Source organism: Oncorhynchus nerka, linkage group LG20, assembly GCF_034236695.1.
Source record: "Oncorhynchus nerka isolate Pitt River linkage group LG20, Oner_Uvic_2.0, whole genome shotgun sequence".
In the NCBI taxonomy this organism is placed as follows: Eukaryota; Metazoa; Chordata; class Actinopteri; order Salmoniformes; family Salmonidae; genus Oncorhynchus; species Oncorhynchus nerka.
Window position 1 is genome coordinate 59,911,826 of NC_088415.1, and position 20,006 is coordinate 59,931,831.

At 45.4% G+C, this 20,006-nt stretch overlaps 1 protein-coding gene across 1 annotated transcript in view; it reads right to left on the reverse strand.

Moving 5' to 3' along the window:
• Positions 1 to 13,220: 13,220 nt before the first annotated feature.
• Positions 13,221 to 20,006, reverse strand: part of LOC115102880 (sterile alpha motif domain-containing protein 10-like) — a 119,076-nt gene continuing 112,290 nt past the window's right edge. Inside the window, exon 5 of the mRNA XM_029623294.2 lies at positions 13,221 to 14,932. Coding sequence (XP_029479154.2) covers positions 14,910 to 14,932 — 23 coding nt within the window. The 3' untranslated portion in view covers positions 13,221 to 14,909. The remainder of the gene's footprint in view (positions 14,933 to 20,006) is intronic.

Here is a 20,006-nt window from a genome sequence, read left to right on the forward strand (position 1 = left end):
AGGCAACTTACAAACTCTCGCGTTATTATGAATGTTATCGAGCAAGTAATATTCGGGGGTTCTGCCTAATAAACCCGGTACAAACCTGACGGTATGATGCCGCTCATCCGAAGTAACGCCGTTCGGTCATGACGAAAAGGGGTTAAGGCTAAATTCTTAAAACCAGGCTTGATTAAGCGTTTTAATCTGGTACCCCTAATATTACTAAACATTCGGCTTTTATCGTTATGCGCAGTTTCAGGTAGCCAGTTGAACGCACAGCAAAAATAACCCCTCGATTGTAATGTGTTTTCGGGCTGTTTCGCGGGTTTCATCCAGTCCCCCCAAACCACTGCTAGGGTAGCGATCAAAACTTGCATAGTGATACTGGGACAAAATTGAATAGGCTTTTCAGCTCTTATCAGATCAATCAATTTGATATAGAATGTGAAATAAATTACGGGATGATATGAAGACTATTATGGTTGAGCATTGCCGAGGTGTCATTTTATTCCAAAAAAAAACAAATCAATTTCGAAAACCAAGGTCACCTGAAAGTTTCGCTTATTTTCCCCTTCTAATAAACGATTATTTATGATGATGATGATGATGATTATCATCGTCATTATTGTTATATTTCTGTCAGCAAGTTTCTGTATGAGCGGCTAAATGTTCCCCGTGTTACTCTGCTAATGATATTTAGGTCTAATGAATGTGGCCTGTAGGTCTACTTCTGTATCATAGCCACATGCAGTGGGCTCACACAACCAGAGGAGACTTCTCTCTCACAGTGTGATTGGTGTCAGGCAGCATGACCTAATCATCAGAAACAATGATGTAATCTGTGTACACTGGCTGTTCCCCCAAACCCCCAGAAGAGGGCAGGGTATACTTATTTCAGGGCTGGGCAATATCAGAGCCCAAGCAGGGTCATAGGTGTAAAATGTATACTACTTTCCACCACTCTTTGAAGTAGTTACTGACAGTGGTGGAAAAAGTACCCAATTGTCATACTTGAGTAAAAGTATAGATACCTCAATAGAAGGTGGGATATCCCTCCTAAATAGCTTGGGCTAATGTTCCTATCGACTCAGTAAGGCCAGCAGTCTAGTCTTTTTTAATTTATTTTTATTGGTATGTAACTGTTATGAAAGTTGTACAGTCAATTTAAACGCCACTTTAAACGTGTTCTTTACTCAAGTAAAAGTGAATGTCAGCCAGTAAAATACTACTTGAGTAAAAATCTAAAAGTATTTGGTTTTAAATATACTTAAGTATCAAAAGTAAATCATTTAACATTCCTTATATTAAGCAAAGCAGACAGCACCATTTTCTTGTTTTTAAAATGTACGGATAGCCAGGTTCACACTCCAACACTCTGAGATTGTTGTGTTCTCCACGTGTTCTCTTGATAAGTGTGTGAATTGGACTATTTTCCTGTCCTGCTAAGCATTCAAAATGTGGCGAGTACTTTTGGTTGTCAGGGAAAATATATGGAGTAAAAAGTACAATATTGTCTTTAGGAATGTAGTCAAGTAAAAATAAAAGTTGTCAAAAATATGAATATTAAAGTAAAGTACAGATACCCCAAAAATGACTTAAGTAGTACTTGAAAGTATTTTTACTGAAGTAGTACTTGAAAGTATTTTTACTTCAGTACTTCACACCACTGCGTACTGGTGAGACATGACTTGACAGTGAAAGCTATGTGGAGGAGCCCTTGCTTTCACCTGTCAAGTTATGTTAAATCAGGTAGGCCTGCTTCAAGGAAGGAATTATTAAGTATGCTGTTCTAATGTATTCCATCACCTTTCCTTCTCTGCTTCTCTTCTTCTGGACTGATTTGAAAGAGTTTGTAAAGTGAAAGTAACATGACCAAAAACCTGCCTCCTTTCATCTGTCATAGTCTCAGAGCTTTAGAGTGTGTAGCCACATTTCATTATTGCCAGCATTCTTAATTTGCTCTACGATTGTTGTCTACCCCATCACATATCTATGAAATATCCAGTAGGGATGTTGCCTCAATACTGGGTTGTGACACTTGTGAGACTAAGATATAGACAGGCCACAAGAGAAGCGACAGACAATTCAAATCTAGAATTGATTATTGGTTGGTATCTTTCAATCTATGAATCTTGTCAGTGAATGTAGTATTTCCTCAGCTCCTCTGACAGAGCGTTGTTCCATTATTCTTTTGTTTTGATATTGACGAGACATTTCCTAAAGCATACTGGAAATGTAACTCTCTTTCAAAGAATGAGTCATTTTGTTTACAGTTAAAGATCTTATCAGAGAAGCCTGTCTCGATTCTGCTCTTACTTATACTAACAAATGGTAAATGATTCAATTCTGAATTCGATGTCTTGCCATCATTACTGGTAAAATGCTAGTTCGGGAAAATATTTTCCAAGCAGATGGATATTATTGTTGATATTAACAGGCTGAGCAATAAACTTGACTTAAATGAAGATGAAAAAGCCAAGCTTGCTAAATGCCAATTTGGCCTGCACGACATATACCACGATAAGGTAAAGGGCACCTTCATCCGTTCAAAGGCCAAATGGACAAATGTGGAAAAAACATGATTTCTTTCATTTGGAGAAGTGTAGGCAGACTAGGAATAGTACTGCATCCATTTATGTAAATGACACCGTAATAGTTCTTATACCCAAACCAAAGAAGGGCTCTCTTTACCTGGACAATTGGAGACCAATCACATTGTTGGCAACTGACAATAAGTTACTAGCCCATGTCTATGCCAATAGGCTGAAACAAGACCTTGATGATATAATCAGTGAAACTCAATCAGCCTTCATTAAAGGAAGGAGTATTCATAACTGTATACTATTGGTATTGGATATTTTAGATTACAGCGAGTTAATGGAGGTGATGGCTTTATGTTGTTTTTAGATAGTTTTTAATGGATTTTGACACTTTAGAGCACAACTTTATATTTAGAACTCTACTTTTGGGTTTGGGGAGATTTTCTGTAAAGTGATAAATAAGGATGATGTATAATGATACTAGCAGTTCGGTGGCTATGAATAATGGATTGTCACGAATCCCGCCGAAGATGGTGCCTCTTCCTGTTCGGGCGGCGCTCGGCAGTCGTCGTCGCCGGCCTATTAGCTGCCATCGATTCCCTTTCCTTATGTTCTGTTAATTGGGTCTAATTGGGTACACCTGTTTTGAGTTAGTTTTGTTTATAGGCTATTTAAGTGCACTAGGCCCGCTGGGTATTGTGCGGGCTTGTTCTCTGTTTATTTGGTTTTGGTGTATTTAGTGTGATCGCTATTTTTCCGGACAGTTTTTGTCCTGTGTATTTTGGACGGGTTGTTTCATGCGCCCTTGTGTTTTGCATGTCCATGTCTCCGCTGTGGTTGGAATAAAAGATCCACGTACGGAATTACCTGCTCTCTGCGCTTGACTCCTCCACTCACCATTCATAGAGGTCGTAACACTCATTTCTCTATTGCTAGAGGAATTAGACAGGGTTGTCCAATCTCCCCTCTTTTATTTATTTTAGCCACAGATCACCAGCCATATTTCTTAACAAATCTGAGCATTTAAAAGGGATCCGTATTTTTGGTATAGATAAAAATATCAGTCAATTTGCAGATGATGCTGCCCTTTTCCTAAAGGGCTGCTATTCCCTTGGCTATTGACAGAATCAAGACATTTTCTATGGCCTCTGGGTTGACTCTCAACCTTAACAAATGTGATCTCATGCCAATTCATTTCTGTGACTCTGTCAACATTGCCTCCATACCAGTTAAAAAGGAAGTTAAATATTTAGGAATTGTTATCACTAAAAACATGTCAGATAGAGAATCTTTAAACATCGCTAATAGGATTAATTCCATAATTGTTTCATTAAGTCAGTGGCTGCAATGTGATATCTCAATTTTGGGTCGTATTATTTTATCCAAGACTGATGGTTTATCTAGAATAATTTACCCATCGGTCCCCTTTTTCTTTCTTCTTAATAACATAAAACAATTCTGTTATATTTAGATTTATTTGGAGGAATAAAATTTATATTAAATATTCAGACATTTCAATTAGTGAAAGACTATGATCGTGTAGGTTTACAGGCTATTCATTTTGAGTCATTAGTGGGTCATTTTAGAATTAAATGGTTGAAATCATGTCTAATCCTACCTCTATCATATCTCTAACAGTCTGTTTAATAAAATTGGTGGACTTGAACATTCCCAATGAAATGTGATTTCGACCCTCCAAGTTTCAGCAGCAAATTCAATTTTTCTGGAAAATAATAGTCTAGCACAATTGACCCATTGATTTGGAATAATAGAGCTATTCAATTTAATAGGAAATCCATTTTCAAATCCATTCCATTTGTTAGACAACACTGGGGAGTTTCTGCCGTTTGATGAGTTCATTGGTAAATTTCAGGTTAATATTACTCAGATATAATATATTAAGGTACCTCCTCCCAGAGCGCTAAGAACCTTGGCGTGATCCTGGACAACACCCTGTCGTTCTCAACTAACATCAAGGCGGTGGCCCGTTCTTGTAGGTTCATGCTCTACAACATCCGCAGAGTACGACCCTGCCTCACACAGGAAGCAGCGCAGGTCCTAATCCAGGCACTTGTCATCTCCCGTCTGGATTACTGCAACTCGCTGTTGGCTGGGCTCCCTGCCTGTGCCATTAAACCCCTACAACTCATCCAGAACGCTGCAGCCCGTCTGGTGTTCAACCTTCCCAAGTTCTCTCACGTCACCCCGCTCCTCCGCTCTCTCCACTGGCTTCCAGTTGAAGCTCGCATCCGCTACAAGACCATGGTGCTTGCCTACGGAGCTGTGAGGGGAACGGCACCTCAGTACCTCCAGGCTCTGAAGCGGCGCAGGTCCTAATCCAGGCACTCGTCATCTCCCGTCTGGATTACTGCAACTCGCTGTTGGCTGGGCTCCCTGCCTGTGCCATTAAACCCCTACAACTCATCCAGAACGCCGCAGCCCGTCTGGTGTTCAACCTTCCCAAGTTCTCTCACGTCACCCCGCTCCTCCGCTCTCTCCACTGGCTTCCAGTTGAAGCTCGCATCCGCTACAAGACCATGGTGCTTGCCTACGGAGCTGTGAGGGGAACGGCACCTCAGTACCTCCAGGCTCTGATCAGGCCCTACACCCAAACAAGGGCACTGCGTTCATCCACCTCTGGCCTGCTCGCCTCCCTACCACTGAGGAAGTACAGTTCCCGCGCAGCCCAGTCAAAACTGTTCGCTGCTCTGGCCCCCAATGGTGGAACAAACTCCCTCACGACGCCAGGACAGCGGAGTCAATCACCACCTTCCGGAGACACCTGAAACCTCACCTCTTTCAGGAATACCTAGGATAGGATAAAGTAATCCTTCTCACCCCCTCCCCCCTTAAAAGATTTAGATGCACTATTGTAAAGTGGCTGTTCCACTGGATGTCTTAAGGTGAACGCACCAATTTGTAAGTCGCTCTGGATAAGAGCGTCTGCTAAATGACTTAAATGTAAATGTAAAATGTAAGGTTTACAAAGCAACTCCATTTCCTTTACTTGGACTTATTAAGAACACTTTGTTATATTATGAAGTTGTTCCCACTTTTCCAAGTTTACAAATTAATGACTTGAACCTTTTGGCAATTTTCTTTAAAACAATAAGTGGATACGATTGACAGTTAATAAGGAAGACATTTTTGGTGGTTATAATTCAATATATTGCTATGGAAGTGACCAACCCATGCTATGGGTGGTGGGACACAATGCAAATAGTCTGGGTAGCTATTTGATTACCTGTTCAGGAGTCTTATCGCTTGGGGGTAAAAACTGTTGAGAAGCATTTTGGTCCTAGACTTGTCGCTCCGGTACCACTTGCCATACGGGAGCAGAGAGAACAGTCTATGACTGGGGTAGCTGAGGTCTTTGACAATATTTAGGGCCTTCCTCTGTCACCGCCTGGTGTAGAGGTCCTGAATGGCAGGCAGCTTAGCCCCAGTGATGTACTGGTCCGTACGCACTACCATCTGTAGTGCCTTGCGGTCGGAGGCTGAGCAGTTGCCGTACCAGGTAGTGATGCAACCAGTCAGGATGCTCTCGATGTTGCAGCTGTAGAACCTTTTGAGGATCTCAGGACCCATGCCAAATCTTTTTAGTTTCCCAAGGAGGAATAGGTTTTGTTGTGCCCTCTTCACAAGTGTCTTGGTGTGTTTGGACCATTCTAGTTTGTTGTTGATGTGGACACCGAGGAACTTGAAGCTCCAAACCTGCTCCACTACAGCCCCGTCGATGAGAATGGGGGCGTGCTAGGGTCCTCCTTTTCCTGTAGTCCACAATCATCTCCTTTGTCTTGATTACGTTGAGGGAGAGGTTGTTATTCTGGCACCACCCGCCCAGGTCTCTGACCTCTTCCCTATGGGCTGTTTCATCGTTGTCGTGATCAGGCCTTCCATTGTTGTGTTGTCTGCAAACTTAATGATGATGTTGGAGTCATGCCTGGCCATGCAGTTTTGGGTGAACAGGGAGTACAGGAGGGGACTGAGCACGCACCCCTGAGGGGCTCCAGTGTTGAGGATCAGCGTGGCAAATGTGTTGCTACCTACCCTCACCACCTGGGGACGGCCCGTCAGGAAGTCCAGGATCCAGTTGCAGAGGGAGGGTCCTTAGCTTAGTGATGAGCTTTGAGGGTACTATGGTGATGAATGCAGAGCTGTAGTCAATGAATAGCATTCTCACGTAGGTTTTATTTTTGTCCAGGTGGGAAAGGGCAGTGTGGAGTACAATAGAGATTGCATCATCTGTGGATCTGTTTGAAAGGTATGCAAATTGGAGTGTGTCTAGGGTTTCTGGGATAATGGTGTTAATGTGAGCCATTACCAGCCTTTCAAAGCACTTCATGGCTACAGATGTGAGTGCTACGGGTCTGTAGTAATTTAGGCAGGTTACCTTAGTGCTCATTAGCAGAAATTGTCAGTCCTCAATTTCAAACAAATGGGGATGTTTTACCCCATCCATCAATCTTCCTCCTCTCTTACGACATACAGGTAACTGCCAAAATAAAGGAAACACTTGAGTATACTAGGTATACAACGTATATTGAAAGCAGGTGCTTCCACACAAGTGTGGTTTCTCAGGTAATTAACCAATTAACATCCCATCATACTTAGTGTCATATACACAAATGCCCAGTTGTCCATTGTTTTAGGTTACCAGCTAGAAGAAGAGATCTCAGTGACTTTGAAAGAGGGGTCTCAAAGGAGCACAGGGGGTTTAAAGGGTGTGTGTGTGTGTGTGTCTCTCAGTCACCAGATCTCAGCCCAATAAAACCCTGGGAGATTCTAGAGTGGCGCCTTAGACTAGTGTTTTCCTCCACCATCAACACAACACCAAATGATGGAATCTCTCGTGGAAGAATGGTGTGGCATCCCTCCGATAGAGTTCCAGATACTTGTAGAATCCATGCCAAGGCACGTTGAAGCTGTTCTGGTGGCTCGTGGTGGCACAACGCCCTACTAAGACGCTAAATGTTGGTGTTTCCTTTATTTTGGCAGGTACCTGTATTAGACCACAGTGCTAAGTGATAGCTGTCAATCCATCACGCAGATGTAGAGGAGTGTCCCAGTATTTTAAGCTACCTCCTGCTGTTCCCCTGGTCTGGGTTATAATTCAGCCTAATGAATGGTTATGGCAGGCTCCTGGTTGACAGACCATAAATCCCTAATACAGGCATTGATTTACTCCTCCCTGTCTCTGCTGAGCACAAGCCTGGTTAATGGCTCATAAAAGCTGTCAGGTGGAGCCCTATAAGCCAACGTTTGAAAAAGACAGGCGTTGGAATAAGAAAGAGTGAAAAGGTGAGAGAGAAATGAATACACAATCACAGGTTAGAAACACTATCTCCCTACCTACCTGCTCCACAGCAATACGCTCTATCACCTCTACCTCTGCCCATGATGAGACCGTCACACTGTTGACCGGGCTTTGCTTACCATACAATCATCAACACGATAAGGATTTACATGTAATTAGGCAGGGAGATGCTTGGTATCACCTAGTAATTGTCTCCCAGCAGTAAACCATGCAGGCATGCAGACAGGATGGTGACAGGGGGAGCTGTTTGGTATTCACTTACCCATCCACTGAGTGACAGATAAAAGCACTGGTGCAAGGTGCCTTCGTCTGGATAGGATGTGATATCCCTCCCAGTCTCTGTTTTTCTCCCCCCACTTCCTCTCTGTTTCTTTTTTTGCTCTTCATCTATTATATATAGAATTTTGTACTTTTACCCCTTTTTCTCTCCAATATCCAATTGGTAGTTACAGTCTTGTCCCATCACTGCAACTCCCCTACGGACTTGGGAGAGGTGAAGGTTGAGAGCCATGCGTCCTCTGAAAAACAACCCTGCTCACTTAATCGGAAAGCCAGCCATACCAATGTGCTGGATGAAACACTGGCCAGCTGGCAACCGGGTCAGCTTGCAGGCACCCGGCCCAGCACAAGGAGTCGCTAGTGCGCAAAGGGACAAGGAAATCCCGGCCGGCCAAACCCACTCGTAACTCGGACGAAGCTGGGCAAATTGTGTGCCGCCTCATGGGTCTCCCGGTCACGGCCAGCCTGGGATCGAACCCGGTTCTGTATTGACGCCTGCGATGCAGTGCCTCTAAGACCGCTGCGCCACTCGGGAGCCCCATATCTCCATATATTTTTATAATTTTTTTTTTTTTTTTTAGATATCTTACTTATTCTATCCATTCTCCCTCTACCACTCTCCATCTCTCTCTTCCTCTTCTCTGTGTACATATCTCTCCCTTCCTCTTTTTTTCTGTCCCTCTCTGCTCTAGACACAGCACCTCTAACCGTTATGCATCCCTCATGCTTGTGGAGGGATAAAGGCAGAGAGAGACGAAGTCAGAAAGAAAGGGACAAGGAAGAGGGCAGGGGGTCAAAGAAACATGACCATATCCCGAGAACACCAGATAACAGGACAAGCATAAAACGTCATTGTTTGATATCATTTAAGACTCTAGATTTCAGGGAATGGCAGTTACAGTTTTCAAACATGCTAAATGCTCCAACTTCCTGAGGGGGAATTTGACTGACCCCCTCCGGACCTCCCCCTACTCAACATTAGGCCTACATCAGCATCACCTTATCAGAACATTTCCCTCATTAAAATGCAAATCAATATATAACATTTTTGACATGCGTTTTTCTGGATTTTTGTGTTGTAATTCTGTCTCTCACTGTTGAAATAAACCTACCATTAAAATTATAGACTGATCATTTCTTTGTCATTGGGCAAATGTACAAAATCAGCAGGGGATCAAATACTTTTTTCCCTCAGTGTATACAGTAAGTGAATTTGTGCCAATACTTTTGGTCTCTAAATGGGGGGACAAAAAAAGTGCTGTAATTTCTAAATGTAATTTCTAAATGAAAGCTGACAGTCTGCACTTTAACCTTATTGTATCATTTCAAATCCAAGTGCTGGGGTACAGAGCCAAAACAACCTCAAAATGTGTCACTGTCCCAGTCCTTTGTAGTTCACTGTATTTCTAGTTAGCTAAGAGGAGCAAATGACCAAGTAGCCATTCCTACTGAGGCATTCTTCATTTGCCTTTGGTTTTAACAATGTGTGTGTCGCACGCGTGCCGCCGTGGTAGCTGGCGCCGCGCTGAAGTGCTTATTCAAGGCAGTTCTGAGATAGCGTGGTGGGAGAAGGCTTCTACATAGGTAGTGTTTCTTCAGCCTCTTGCAGATGTCCTGTTGGGTCCACAGCACCGCTGGATGAGAGACGGTGTGTATACAGTATGTCTCAGACAGATAAAGTGAAGGTATGTATGACTGCAATCGTGTGACACTTAGATGATGATAAGCAATGGATGTTCTATTATTATGCATTACTTTATCTAAAAAAACACAAGATTCTTCATGTTCCATATCGCTTCTTAATATTTATATAGCAGGTAAATACATCTTTAAAACCCCTTTCCATAACATATCGAAAACAAAACAACATATCCATGATATGACAAAGTAAACAAACAAAGAATACAAGTGTCTGTACACGTCTACTGTATGCATTTCCAAAATCAAAAAACAAAAGTATAACAGTGTGTTTTCCATTTAACGGTTGTTTCATCATTCAGACAGTCAAAGTCAACTGAAGGGAGGGATAGAGGGAGGAGGAGTGGAGCAGAGGAGGTATGGAGAGAGTAGCCTCACAGAGTTAAGTAAACACAAGACTTCTAGGGAATGGAGCAGAGGAGGGGAGGAGGTATGGAGAGAGTAGCCCCACAGAGTTAAGTAAACACAAGACTTCTAGGGAATGGAGCAGAGGAGGGGAGGAGGTATGGAGAGAGTAGCCCCACAGAGTTAAGTAAACACAAGACTACTGGGGAATAGAGCAGAGGAGGTATGGAGAGAGTAGCCCCACAGAGTTAAGTAAACACAAGACTTCTGGGGAATGGAGCAGAGGAGGGGAGGAGGTATGGAGAGAGTAGCCCCACAGAGTTAAGTAAACACAAGACTTCTGGGGAATGGAGCAGAGGAGGGGAGGAGGTATGGAGAGAGTAGCCCCACAGAGTTAAGTAAACACAATACTTCTGGGGAATGGAGCAGAGGAGGGGAGGAGGTATGGAGAGAGTAGCCCCACAGAGTTAAGTAAACACAAGACTTCTGGGGAATAGAGCAGAGGAGGTATGGAGAGAGTAGCCCCACAGAGTTAAGTAAACACAAGACTTCTGGGGAATGGAGCAGAGGAGGGGAGGAGGTATGGAGAGAGTAGCCCCACAGAGTTAAGTAAACACAAGACTTCTGGGGAATGGAGCAGAGGAGGGGAGGAGGTATGGAGAGAGTAGCCCCACAGAGTTAAGTAAACACAAGACTTCTAGGGAATGGAGCAGAGGAGGGGAGGAGGTATGGAGAGAGTAGCCCCACAGAGTTAAGTAAACACAAGACTTCTAGGGAATGGAGCAGAGGAGGGGAGGAGGTATGGAGAGAGTAGCCCCACAGAGTTAAGTAAACACAAGATTTCTGGGGAATGGAGCAGAGGAGGGAAGGAGGTTTGGAGAGAGTAGCCCCACAGAGTTAAGTAAACACAAGACTTCTAGGGAATGGAGCAGAGGAGGGGAGGAGGTATGGAGAGAGTAGCCCCACAGAGTTAAGTAAACACAAGACTTCTAGGGAATGGAGCAGAGGAGGGGAGGAGGTATGGAGAAAGTAGCCCCACAGAGTTAAGTAAACACAAGACTTCTAGGGAATGGAGCAGAGGAGGGGAGGAGGTATGGAGAGAGTAGCCCAACAGAGTTAAGTAAACACAAGACTTCTAGGGAATGGAGCAGAGGAGGGGAGGAGGTATGGAGAGAGTAGCCCCACAGAGTTAAGTAAACACAAGACTTCTGGGGAATGGAGCAGAGGAGGGGAGGAGGTATGGAGAGAGTAGCCCCACAGAGTTAAGTAAACACAAGACTTCTAGGGAATGGAGCAGAGGAGGGGAGGAGGTATGGAGAGAGTAGCCCCACAGAGTTAAGTAAACACAAGACTTCTAGGGAATGGAGCAGAGGAGGGGAGGAGGTATGGAGAGAGTAGCCCCACAGAGTTAAGTAAACACAAGACTTCTAGGGAATGGAGCAGAGGAGGGGAGGAGGTATGGAGAGAGTAGCCCCACAGAGTTAAGTAAACACAAGACTTCTGGGGAATGGAGCAGAGGAGGGAGGAGGTATGGAGAGAGTAGCCCCACAGAGTTAAGTAAACACAAGACTTCTAGGGAATGGAGCAGAGGAGGGGAGGAGGTATGGAGAGAGTAGCCCCACAGAGTTAAGTAAACACAAGACTTCTAGGGAATGGAGCAGAGGAGGGGAGGAGGTATGGAGAGAGTAGCCCCACAGAGTTAAGTAAACACAAGACTTCTAGGGAATGGAGCAGAGGAGGGAGGAGGTATGGAGAGAGTAGCCCCACAGAGTTAAGTAAACACAAGACTTCTAGGGAATGGAGCAGAGGAGGGGAGGAGGTATGGAGAGAGTAGCCCCACAGAGTTAAGTAAACACAAGACTTCTAGGGAATGGAGCAGAGGAGGGGAGGAGGTATGGAGAGAGTAGCCCCACAGAGTTAAGTAAACACAAGACTTCTAGGGAATGGAGCAGAGGAGGGGAGGAGGTATGGAGAGAGTAGCCCCACAGAGTTAAGTAAACACAAGACTTCTAGGGAATTGAGCAGAGGAGGGGAGGAGGTATGGAGAGAGTAGCCCCACAGAGTTAAGTAAACACAAGACTTCTGGGGAATGGAGCAGAGGAGGTGAGGAGGTATGGAGAGAGTTGCCCCACAGAGTTTATAAACACAAGACTTCTGGGGAATAGAGCAGACCAGGCCAGGGTTTGGGGTTGGAGAGCAGCTAAATGAGATAAAATAGATAAGAAAAATGATTAGTTAGTTGTTGATTTTTGTTCATTTAAAGGTACAACCTAGATTCAAGCCAATGTTGAACATGTTACTACACCAACTGTTACACCCAATGACAAGTTTATGCGCATTAGCTTAGCTAGCCAACGTTGCCATGGCATCGCCTGTGTGATCGGGGATTTCTGCTGCCTATCTTCATACTGTACTGTCTTTGGTAGCCTGTTCCTCAGAACAGTTCAGTGCACAAGAAGACCTGCTCCCCTTTACCATAATTTCTGAAACGGGAAACTCAGTTTTCTGAGTGAAACAGAATCACATATATCGGCTTCTTTCTTCAAAGGATCCCAATTCACAGTCATGCTGGGTATCTGTTTACTAGTTAGTTTATGAAGCACAGGAACATTAGGCTGTCTGGATGTCTGCATTCACAGTGTGACATTAACAGTTCCACCTCTACAGTATATACCCTGCTGCATTTCAATGACACATTGAGTACTTGGGCTACCAGGTGTGTGGAACATATCTTAGTGATCAGTTACAGACAGACAGACAGACAGACAGACAGACAGACAGACAGACAGACAGACAGACAGACAGACAGACAGACAGACAGACAGACAGACAGACAGACAGACAGACAGACAGACAGACAGACAGACAGACAGACAGACAGACAGACAGACAGAGAGAGAGAGAGAGAGAGAGAGAGAGAGAGAGAGAGAGAGCGAGAGAGAGAGAGAAACTCCCATATCTACTGGGTGAAATTCCACAGTGTGCCATCACAGCAGCAAGATGTGTGACATGTTGCCACGAGAAAAGGGCAACCAGTGAAGAACAAACACCATTGTAAATACAACCCATATTTATGCTTATTTATTTTATCATGTGTCCTTTAACCATTTGTACATTGTTAAAACTCTGTGTATATATAATATGACGTTTGTAATGTCTTTGTTTTGAAACTTCTGTATGTGTAATATTTACTGTTAATTTTTATTGTTTATTTCACTTTATATATTCACTTTATATATTATCTACCTCACTTGCTTTGACAATGTTAACACATGTTTCCCATGCCAATAAAGCCCTTGAATTGAATTGAATTGACAGAGAAAACCAGCAGGATAGCCCTCAAGGACTAGCGTTTTGTACTCCTGATATTAGGGGAAAATACACTAAATATACGTAGGATAAATATTATTTTTACACAATAGAGTTGTGACTACAGTATACTATTACTGCATCATGGGAGATGTAGGCATTTGACTCATACTGCTAGAAAATAACCATTCCTTCTGGCCAGCTACACCCTGTACCGATGATGGCTTTATCAAATACAGCTATGGCAAAAACATTTACACTAAATCATAGCATGTTCTATCAATTCCCTCTGTTGATAAAACACTAAATGTATAGATAGATCTTCATTATATTCAGCTCTACAGATTATATTACTCTAGAACGTTCAAATATATATGTTTGTCATAGACATGGTTCATCGACAGTACAAAGAGATGATCTGGGAGGTGACATTCTGTACATCGTCATGACACAGCTTTATAGAAGAAAGGAAGAGAATATGCTTTGGGGAGAGGGTGCTCACGTAGGCAATGATGTACGCTATACTGTATGAATTAGATCTATCAAAACGATATACATATTCCAAAATGAAAATCCTGAGAAGAAAAGATACATTGTGAACAGGGTTGTGAGAATCATACAGAGACATTGACATTCGCTTTCCCATTTCCTTTCCACCCATCTTGGAATAAACCACCCACTGTAATCTACTACACTGATTGATCAGTAATAGTTCTCATCCACAATGAAAGAAGAGGCCAATAACCTCATGTAGTTATAATAATTTTGATTTGAACTTTGATTTGACAAATTGATTTGTCTACAATGTCAACGTCAGTTCATACATCTTTTCTCTATGTCACAGTCTGTGCTCCTTTATTCAGCAGTTCACTGTCTCTTTCTCTCCCACTCCGTCGCTCCTCGTTTAAACCAGTTTGGCCTTGTTGAATGGGAATCCTCCTTCAGTCTGTTTGTCATGTAGAAAATAGACTCTTCTCTCCCCCTCTTCCGTTCTCTCCCCTCTTCAGTTCTCTCCCCTCTTCAGTTCTCTCCCCTCTTCCGTTCTCTCCCCTCTTCAGTTCTCTCCCCTCTTCAGTTCTCTCCCCTCTTCAGTTCTCTCCCCTCTTCAGTTCTCTCCCCTCTTCCGTTCTCTCCCCTCTTCCGTTCTCTCCTCTCTTCAGTTCTCTCCCCTCTTCAGTTCGTTCTCTCCTCTCTTCCGTTCTCTCCCCTCTTCAGTTCTCTCCCCTCTTCAGTTCTCTCCTCTCTTCCGTTCTCTCCCCTCTTCCGTTCTCTCCTCTCTTCAGTTCTCTCCTCTCTTCAGTTCTCTCCTCTCTTCAGTTCTCTCCCCTCTTCAGTTCTCTCCTTTTACAGCCCAGTTCTGCTGTCACATATCTGGAGCGAGCAGGTCCTACCATAGCTACTGGTGACGTATTGTTTCAGCGGAGGAGAAAGGGATCGAGCTAAGAAAGGTTTCCGAAGGAGGCTGCAGGGAGAGAGAGAGATCGAGAGGCAAATTCATTATTTAGATATGGATAGAAGGAACAGTGGGGTTTGGGGTTAGATGGGCATCACTGGGTGTCTTTCACACCCTGATAGCCAATTCCAACACACACACCCAAATCCAGAACCCCTGCCTCCGTATTACCTCTCTTCAAACTCTGTCAACAACCTGGTTGCATTGAGAATTGTTTCTGAAAAAGGAGTCTGTAGAGTGTAACCTCAGGTTCAGGTAAAACCATTCTCAAACTCATTGACCTCTATGAACGGTTGATTTCTGTGACAACTACACTCTGCCTCAAATGACAACAAAGGACGCTGGGAAGACTTTATTTCCTATATGAGGAATAAAAAACTAAAAGGAAGACCTTTGGCATTTGAGTTATCCCTCCACTGATATGGAGAGAGTAACAGCCACCTGTCTCTAAGACATGGCCAAATCTAACATGGTATTGGAATGAAACACCCTGAGACAGACACAGGGAGAGACTGGGTTAGCAGGTAGAGACAGAAAGGCAGACGGGATTGAGGGGGTGTCTTGAGATTGTTCAGGTAAAGAGGTACTTTCTCTCTGATATAAACACATCAGAGACCAGGGAGAAGAGAGGAGAGAGCGAAAGCAGAGAGGCGGACAAAGTTGTTCCGGAGAAAATTTGTGTTTGAGTAAAAACTGTCATGTTCTTTTTTAATTGCTGAGCCTGTCATGCTTTCTGCCTCAGTGAATTTACATTTCACCTGCAGTTCTGTTGAGGGTGCAGACAGACAGGCAGCTCACGGAACTGTGAACAGAACTCCACTTGGACACGGAACATCAGAACATATGAGAATATGTTGCATTTTGGCACTTTTGCAACCCTTCATTCATATGATAAATTATTTATTGAATTCTCCATGTGGACTATATTAAAGGGCACTTCATTTAATATGATAAGGTTTTCAAATTCAATATTGGTGCACAATTTCTACTTAAAATATCAAAGGGATGCAAAAGACCCTCTTTTCATGGAATGACCCAATAGAAGTTCCAGGGGTCTGTGCTCAGGGTGATTACAGTGTTGTTGTGAGCGTCTGAACCCCCCACAGATAGATTCCTCTGCTGCTGCTGGAAGAGTCCAGAGGCTGGACTCCAGAAGCCATGGGGACGCAACCCCGAGGAAGAACATTGAATCAAACACACAACGTTTACTCAGTGCTTTTGTTTACAAACCTCTACCCATGCACACTTGGTGGTAAAGGTCTGGAGAGAAATTGAAGTTAAAAGCAGAGGGAAAAAGAAGGAAGACAGAAAAGGTGAGAGAAGCAGAACAGAGAGTGTGGCATACATTTAAAAAACACTGGAGGATCAAATCTAAAAACAAGAATGAGCCTCAGTAGTGTAAACAAACCCCAAGCTAGATCCATTTATTCAAACCCTTGTACCTTAAAAACGACCTCTCTTTAAGTAACACAGCCATCAATGTTAAATATCATGTTCATTTCTGAGATGAATCTGAAATTACAGTGTATGATACGAGTCGCCAGGCTGAAATCCTCTGTTAAACCTCCCACACTCGACTTTCCACCCTCCACTTTATCCTGTCCTCATCCCAACATTCACTATCTCCAACCCCTGCCCCCTTAATCACCCCTCCCTCACCTACTGCCCCTTAACCCCGTCCTCATCCCAACACTCACTATCTCCAACCCCTGCCCCTTTAATCACCCCTCCCTCACCTACTGCTCCTTAACCCCGTCCTCATCCCAACATTCACTATTTCCAACCCCTGCCCCTTAATCACCCCTCCCTCACCTACTGCCCCTTAACCCCGTCCTCATCCCAACACTCACTATCTCCAACCCCTGCCCCCTTAATCACCCCTCCCTCACCTACTGCCCCTTAACCCCAGTCCTCATCCCAACACTCACTATCTCCAACCCCTGCCCCTTTAATCACCCCTCCCTCACCTACTGCCCTTAACCCCGCCCTCATCCCAACACTCACTATCTCAAACCCTGCCCCTTAATCACCCCTCCCTCACCTACTGCCCTTAACCCCGTCCTCATCCCAACACTCACTATCTCCAACCCCTGCCCCTTTAATCACCCCTCCCTCACCTACTGCTCCTTAACCCCGTCCTCATCCCAACATTCACTATCTCCAACCCCTGCCCCCTTAATCACCCCTCCCTCACCTACTGCCCCTTAACCCCGTCCTCATCCCAACATTCACTATTTCCAACCCCTGCCCCCTTAATCACCCCTCCCTCACCTACTGCCCCTTAACCCCGCCCTCATCCCAACACTCACTATCTCCAACCCCTGCCCCTTAATCACCCCTCCCTCACCTACTGCCCCTTAACCCCGTCCTCATCTCAACACTCACTATCTCCAACCCCTGCCCCTTTAATCACCCCTCCCTCACCTACTGCTCCTTAACCCCGTCCTCATCCCAACATTCACTATCTCCAACCCCTGCCCCCTTAATCACCCCTCCCTCACCTACTGCCCCTTAACCCCGTCCTCATCCCAACATTCACTATTTCCAACCCCTCATCCCCCTTAATCACCCCTCCCTCACCTACTGCCCCTTAACCCCGCCTCATCCCAACACTCACTATCTCCAACCCCTGCCCCCTTAATCACCCCTCCCTCACCTACTGCCCCTTAACCCCGTCCTCATCCCAACACTCACTATCTCCAACCCCTGCCCCTTTAATCACCCCTCCCTCACCTACTGCCCCTTAACCCCGTCCTCATCCCAACATTCACTATCTCCAACCCCTGCCCCCTTAATCACCCCTCCCTCACCTACTGCTCCTTAACCCCGTCCTCATCCCAACATTCACTATTTCCAACCCCTGCCCCCTTAATCACCCCTCCCTCACCTACTGCTCCTTAACCCCGTCCTCATCCCAACATTCACTATCTCCAACCCCTGCCCCCTTAATCACCCCTCCCTCACCTACTGCCCCTTAACCCCGCCCTCATCCCAACACTCACTATCTCCAACCCCTGCCCCTTTAATCACCCCTCCCTCACCTACTGCCCTTAACCCCCGTCCTCATCCCAACATTCACTATCTCCAACCCCTGCCCCCTTAATCACCCCCCTCACCTACTGCCCCTTAACCCCGTCCTCATCCCAACATTCACTATCTCCAACCCCTGCCCCTTTAATCACCCTCCCTCACCTACTGCCCTTAACCCCGTCCTCATCCCAACATTCACTATCTCCAACCCCTGCCCCCTTAATCACCCCTCCCTCACCTACTGCCCCTTAACCCCGTCCTCATCCCAACATTCACTATCTCCAACCCCTGCCCCTTAATCACCCCTCCTCACCTACTGCCCCTTAACCCCGTCCTCATCCCAACACTCACTATCTCCAACCCCTGCCCCTTAATCACCCCTCCCTCACCTACTGCCCTTAACCCCGTCCTCATCCCAACATTCACTATCTCCAACCCCTGCCCCCTTAATCACCCCTCCCTCACCTACTGCTCCTTAACCCCGTCCTCATCCCAACACTCACTATCTCCAACCCCTGCCCCTTAATCACCCCTCCCTCACCTACTGCCCCTTAACCCCGCCCTCATCCCAACACTCACTATCTCCAACCCCTGCCCCTTAATCACCCCTCCCTCACCTACTGCCCCTTAACCCCGTCCTCATCCCAACACTCACTATCTCCAACCCCTGCCCCCTTAATCACCCCTCCCTCACCTACTTCCCCTTAACCCCGTCCTCATCCCAACATTCACCTCCAACCCCTGCCCCTTTTAATCTCCTCTCCCTCACCTACTGCTCCTACATCCTTCCACCCCTGCCCCCTTAATCACCCCTCTTTCCCACCTCATCCCCTCACTATCCAACCCCTGCCCCCTTAATCACCCCTTCACCTACTGCCCTCATCCCAACACTCACCCGCCCTCATCCCAACACTCTCCAACCCCTGCCCCTTAATCACCCCTCCCTCACCTGTTGCCCCTTAAATCCTCATCCCAACACTCACTATCTCCAACCCTGCATTTTAATCACCCCTGTTTTCTCCTACTTCCCCTTAACCCTGTCTCTTCACTTCCATCCCTAATCCCCTTTTCATCTCCTCTCCTCTCTACATCCTTCCACCACCTCTTTCCCTCACCTCTCCTCCCAACCACCCGCTTGGTTGTCAGGTGTTTTATGAGGCCACTCAATTAGCTATCTGATAGGACACAGTCCATGCCTGTTGAACTGGAAATTAATAGAAATGTCAGACACAGCATTTTAACTCTCCCCCTGTTTTTCTCTGTATCTCTCTCTCTCTGTCTCCCTCTCTCTCTCTGTCTTGCTCCTTCTCTCCCCCTGTATCTCTTCTCCTGTATATCTCTCTCTGTCTCCCTCTCACTCTGTCTGGCTCCTTCTCTCCCCTGTATCTCTTCTGTATATCTCTCTCTGTCTCCCTCTCTCTCTGTCTTGCTCCTTCTCTCCCCCTGTATCTCTTCTCCTGTATATCTCTCTCTGTCTCCCTCTCTCTCTGTCTTGCTCCTTCTCTCCCCCTGTATCTCTTCTCCTGTATATCTCTCTCTGTCTCCCTCTCTCTCTGTCTTGCTCCTTCTCTCCCCCTGTATCTCTCCCCCTGTATCTCTCTCTGTCTCTGTCTTGCTCCTTCTCTCCCCCTGTATCTCTCTCTGTCTCCCTCTCTCTCTGTCTTGCTCTTTATCTCACCCTGTATCTCTCACTGTCTCCCTCTCTCTCTGTTGTGCTCTTTCTCTCACCCTGTATCTCTCTTTGTCTCCCTCTCGCTCTGTCTTGCTCCTTCTCTCCCCCTGTATCTCTCTCTGTCTCCCTCTCTCTCTGTCTTGCTCTTTCTCTCACCCTGTATCTCTCTCTGTCTCCCTCTCTCTCTGTCGTGCTCATTCTCTCCCCCTGTATCTCCCTCTCTCTGTCTCCCTCTCTCTCATTCTCTCTTCTCCTGTATCTCTCTCTCTCTGTCTCTGTCTTGCTCCTTCTCTCCCCCTGTATCTCTCTCTCTCTCTCTGTCTCTGTCTTGCTCCTTCTCTCCCCCTGTATCTCTCTCTGTCTCCCTCTCTCTCTGTCTTG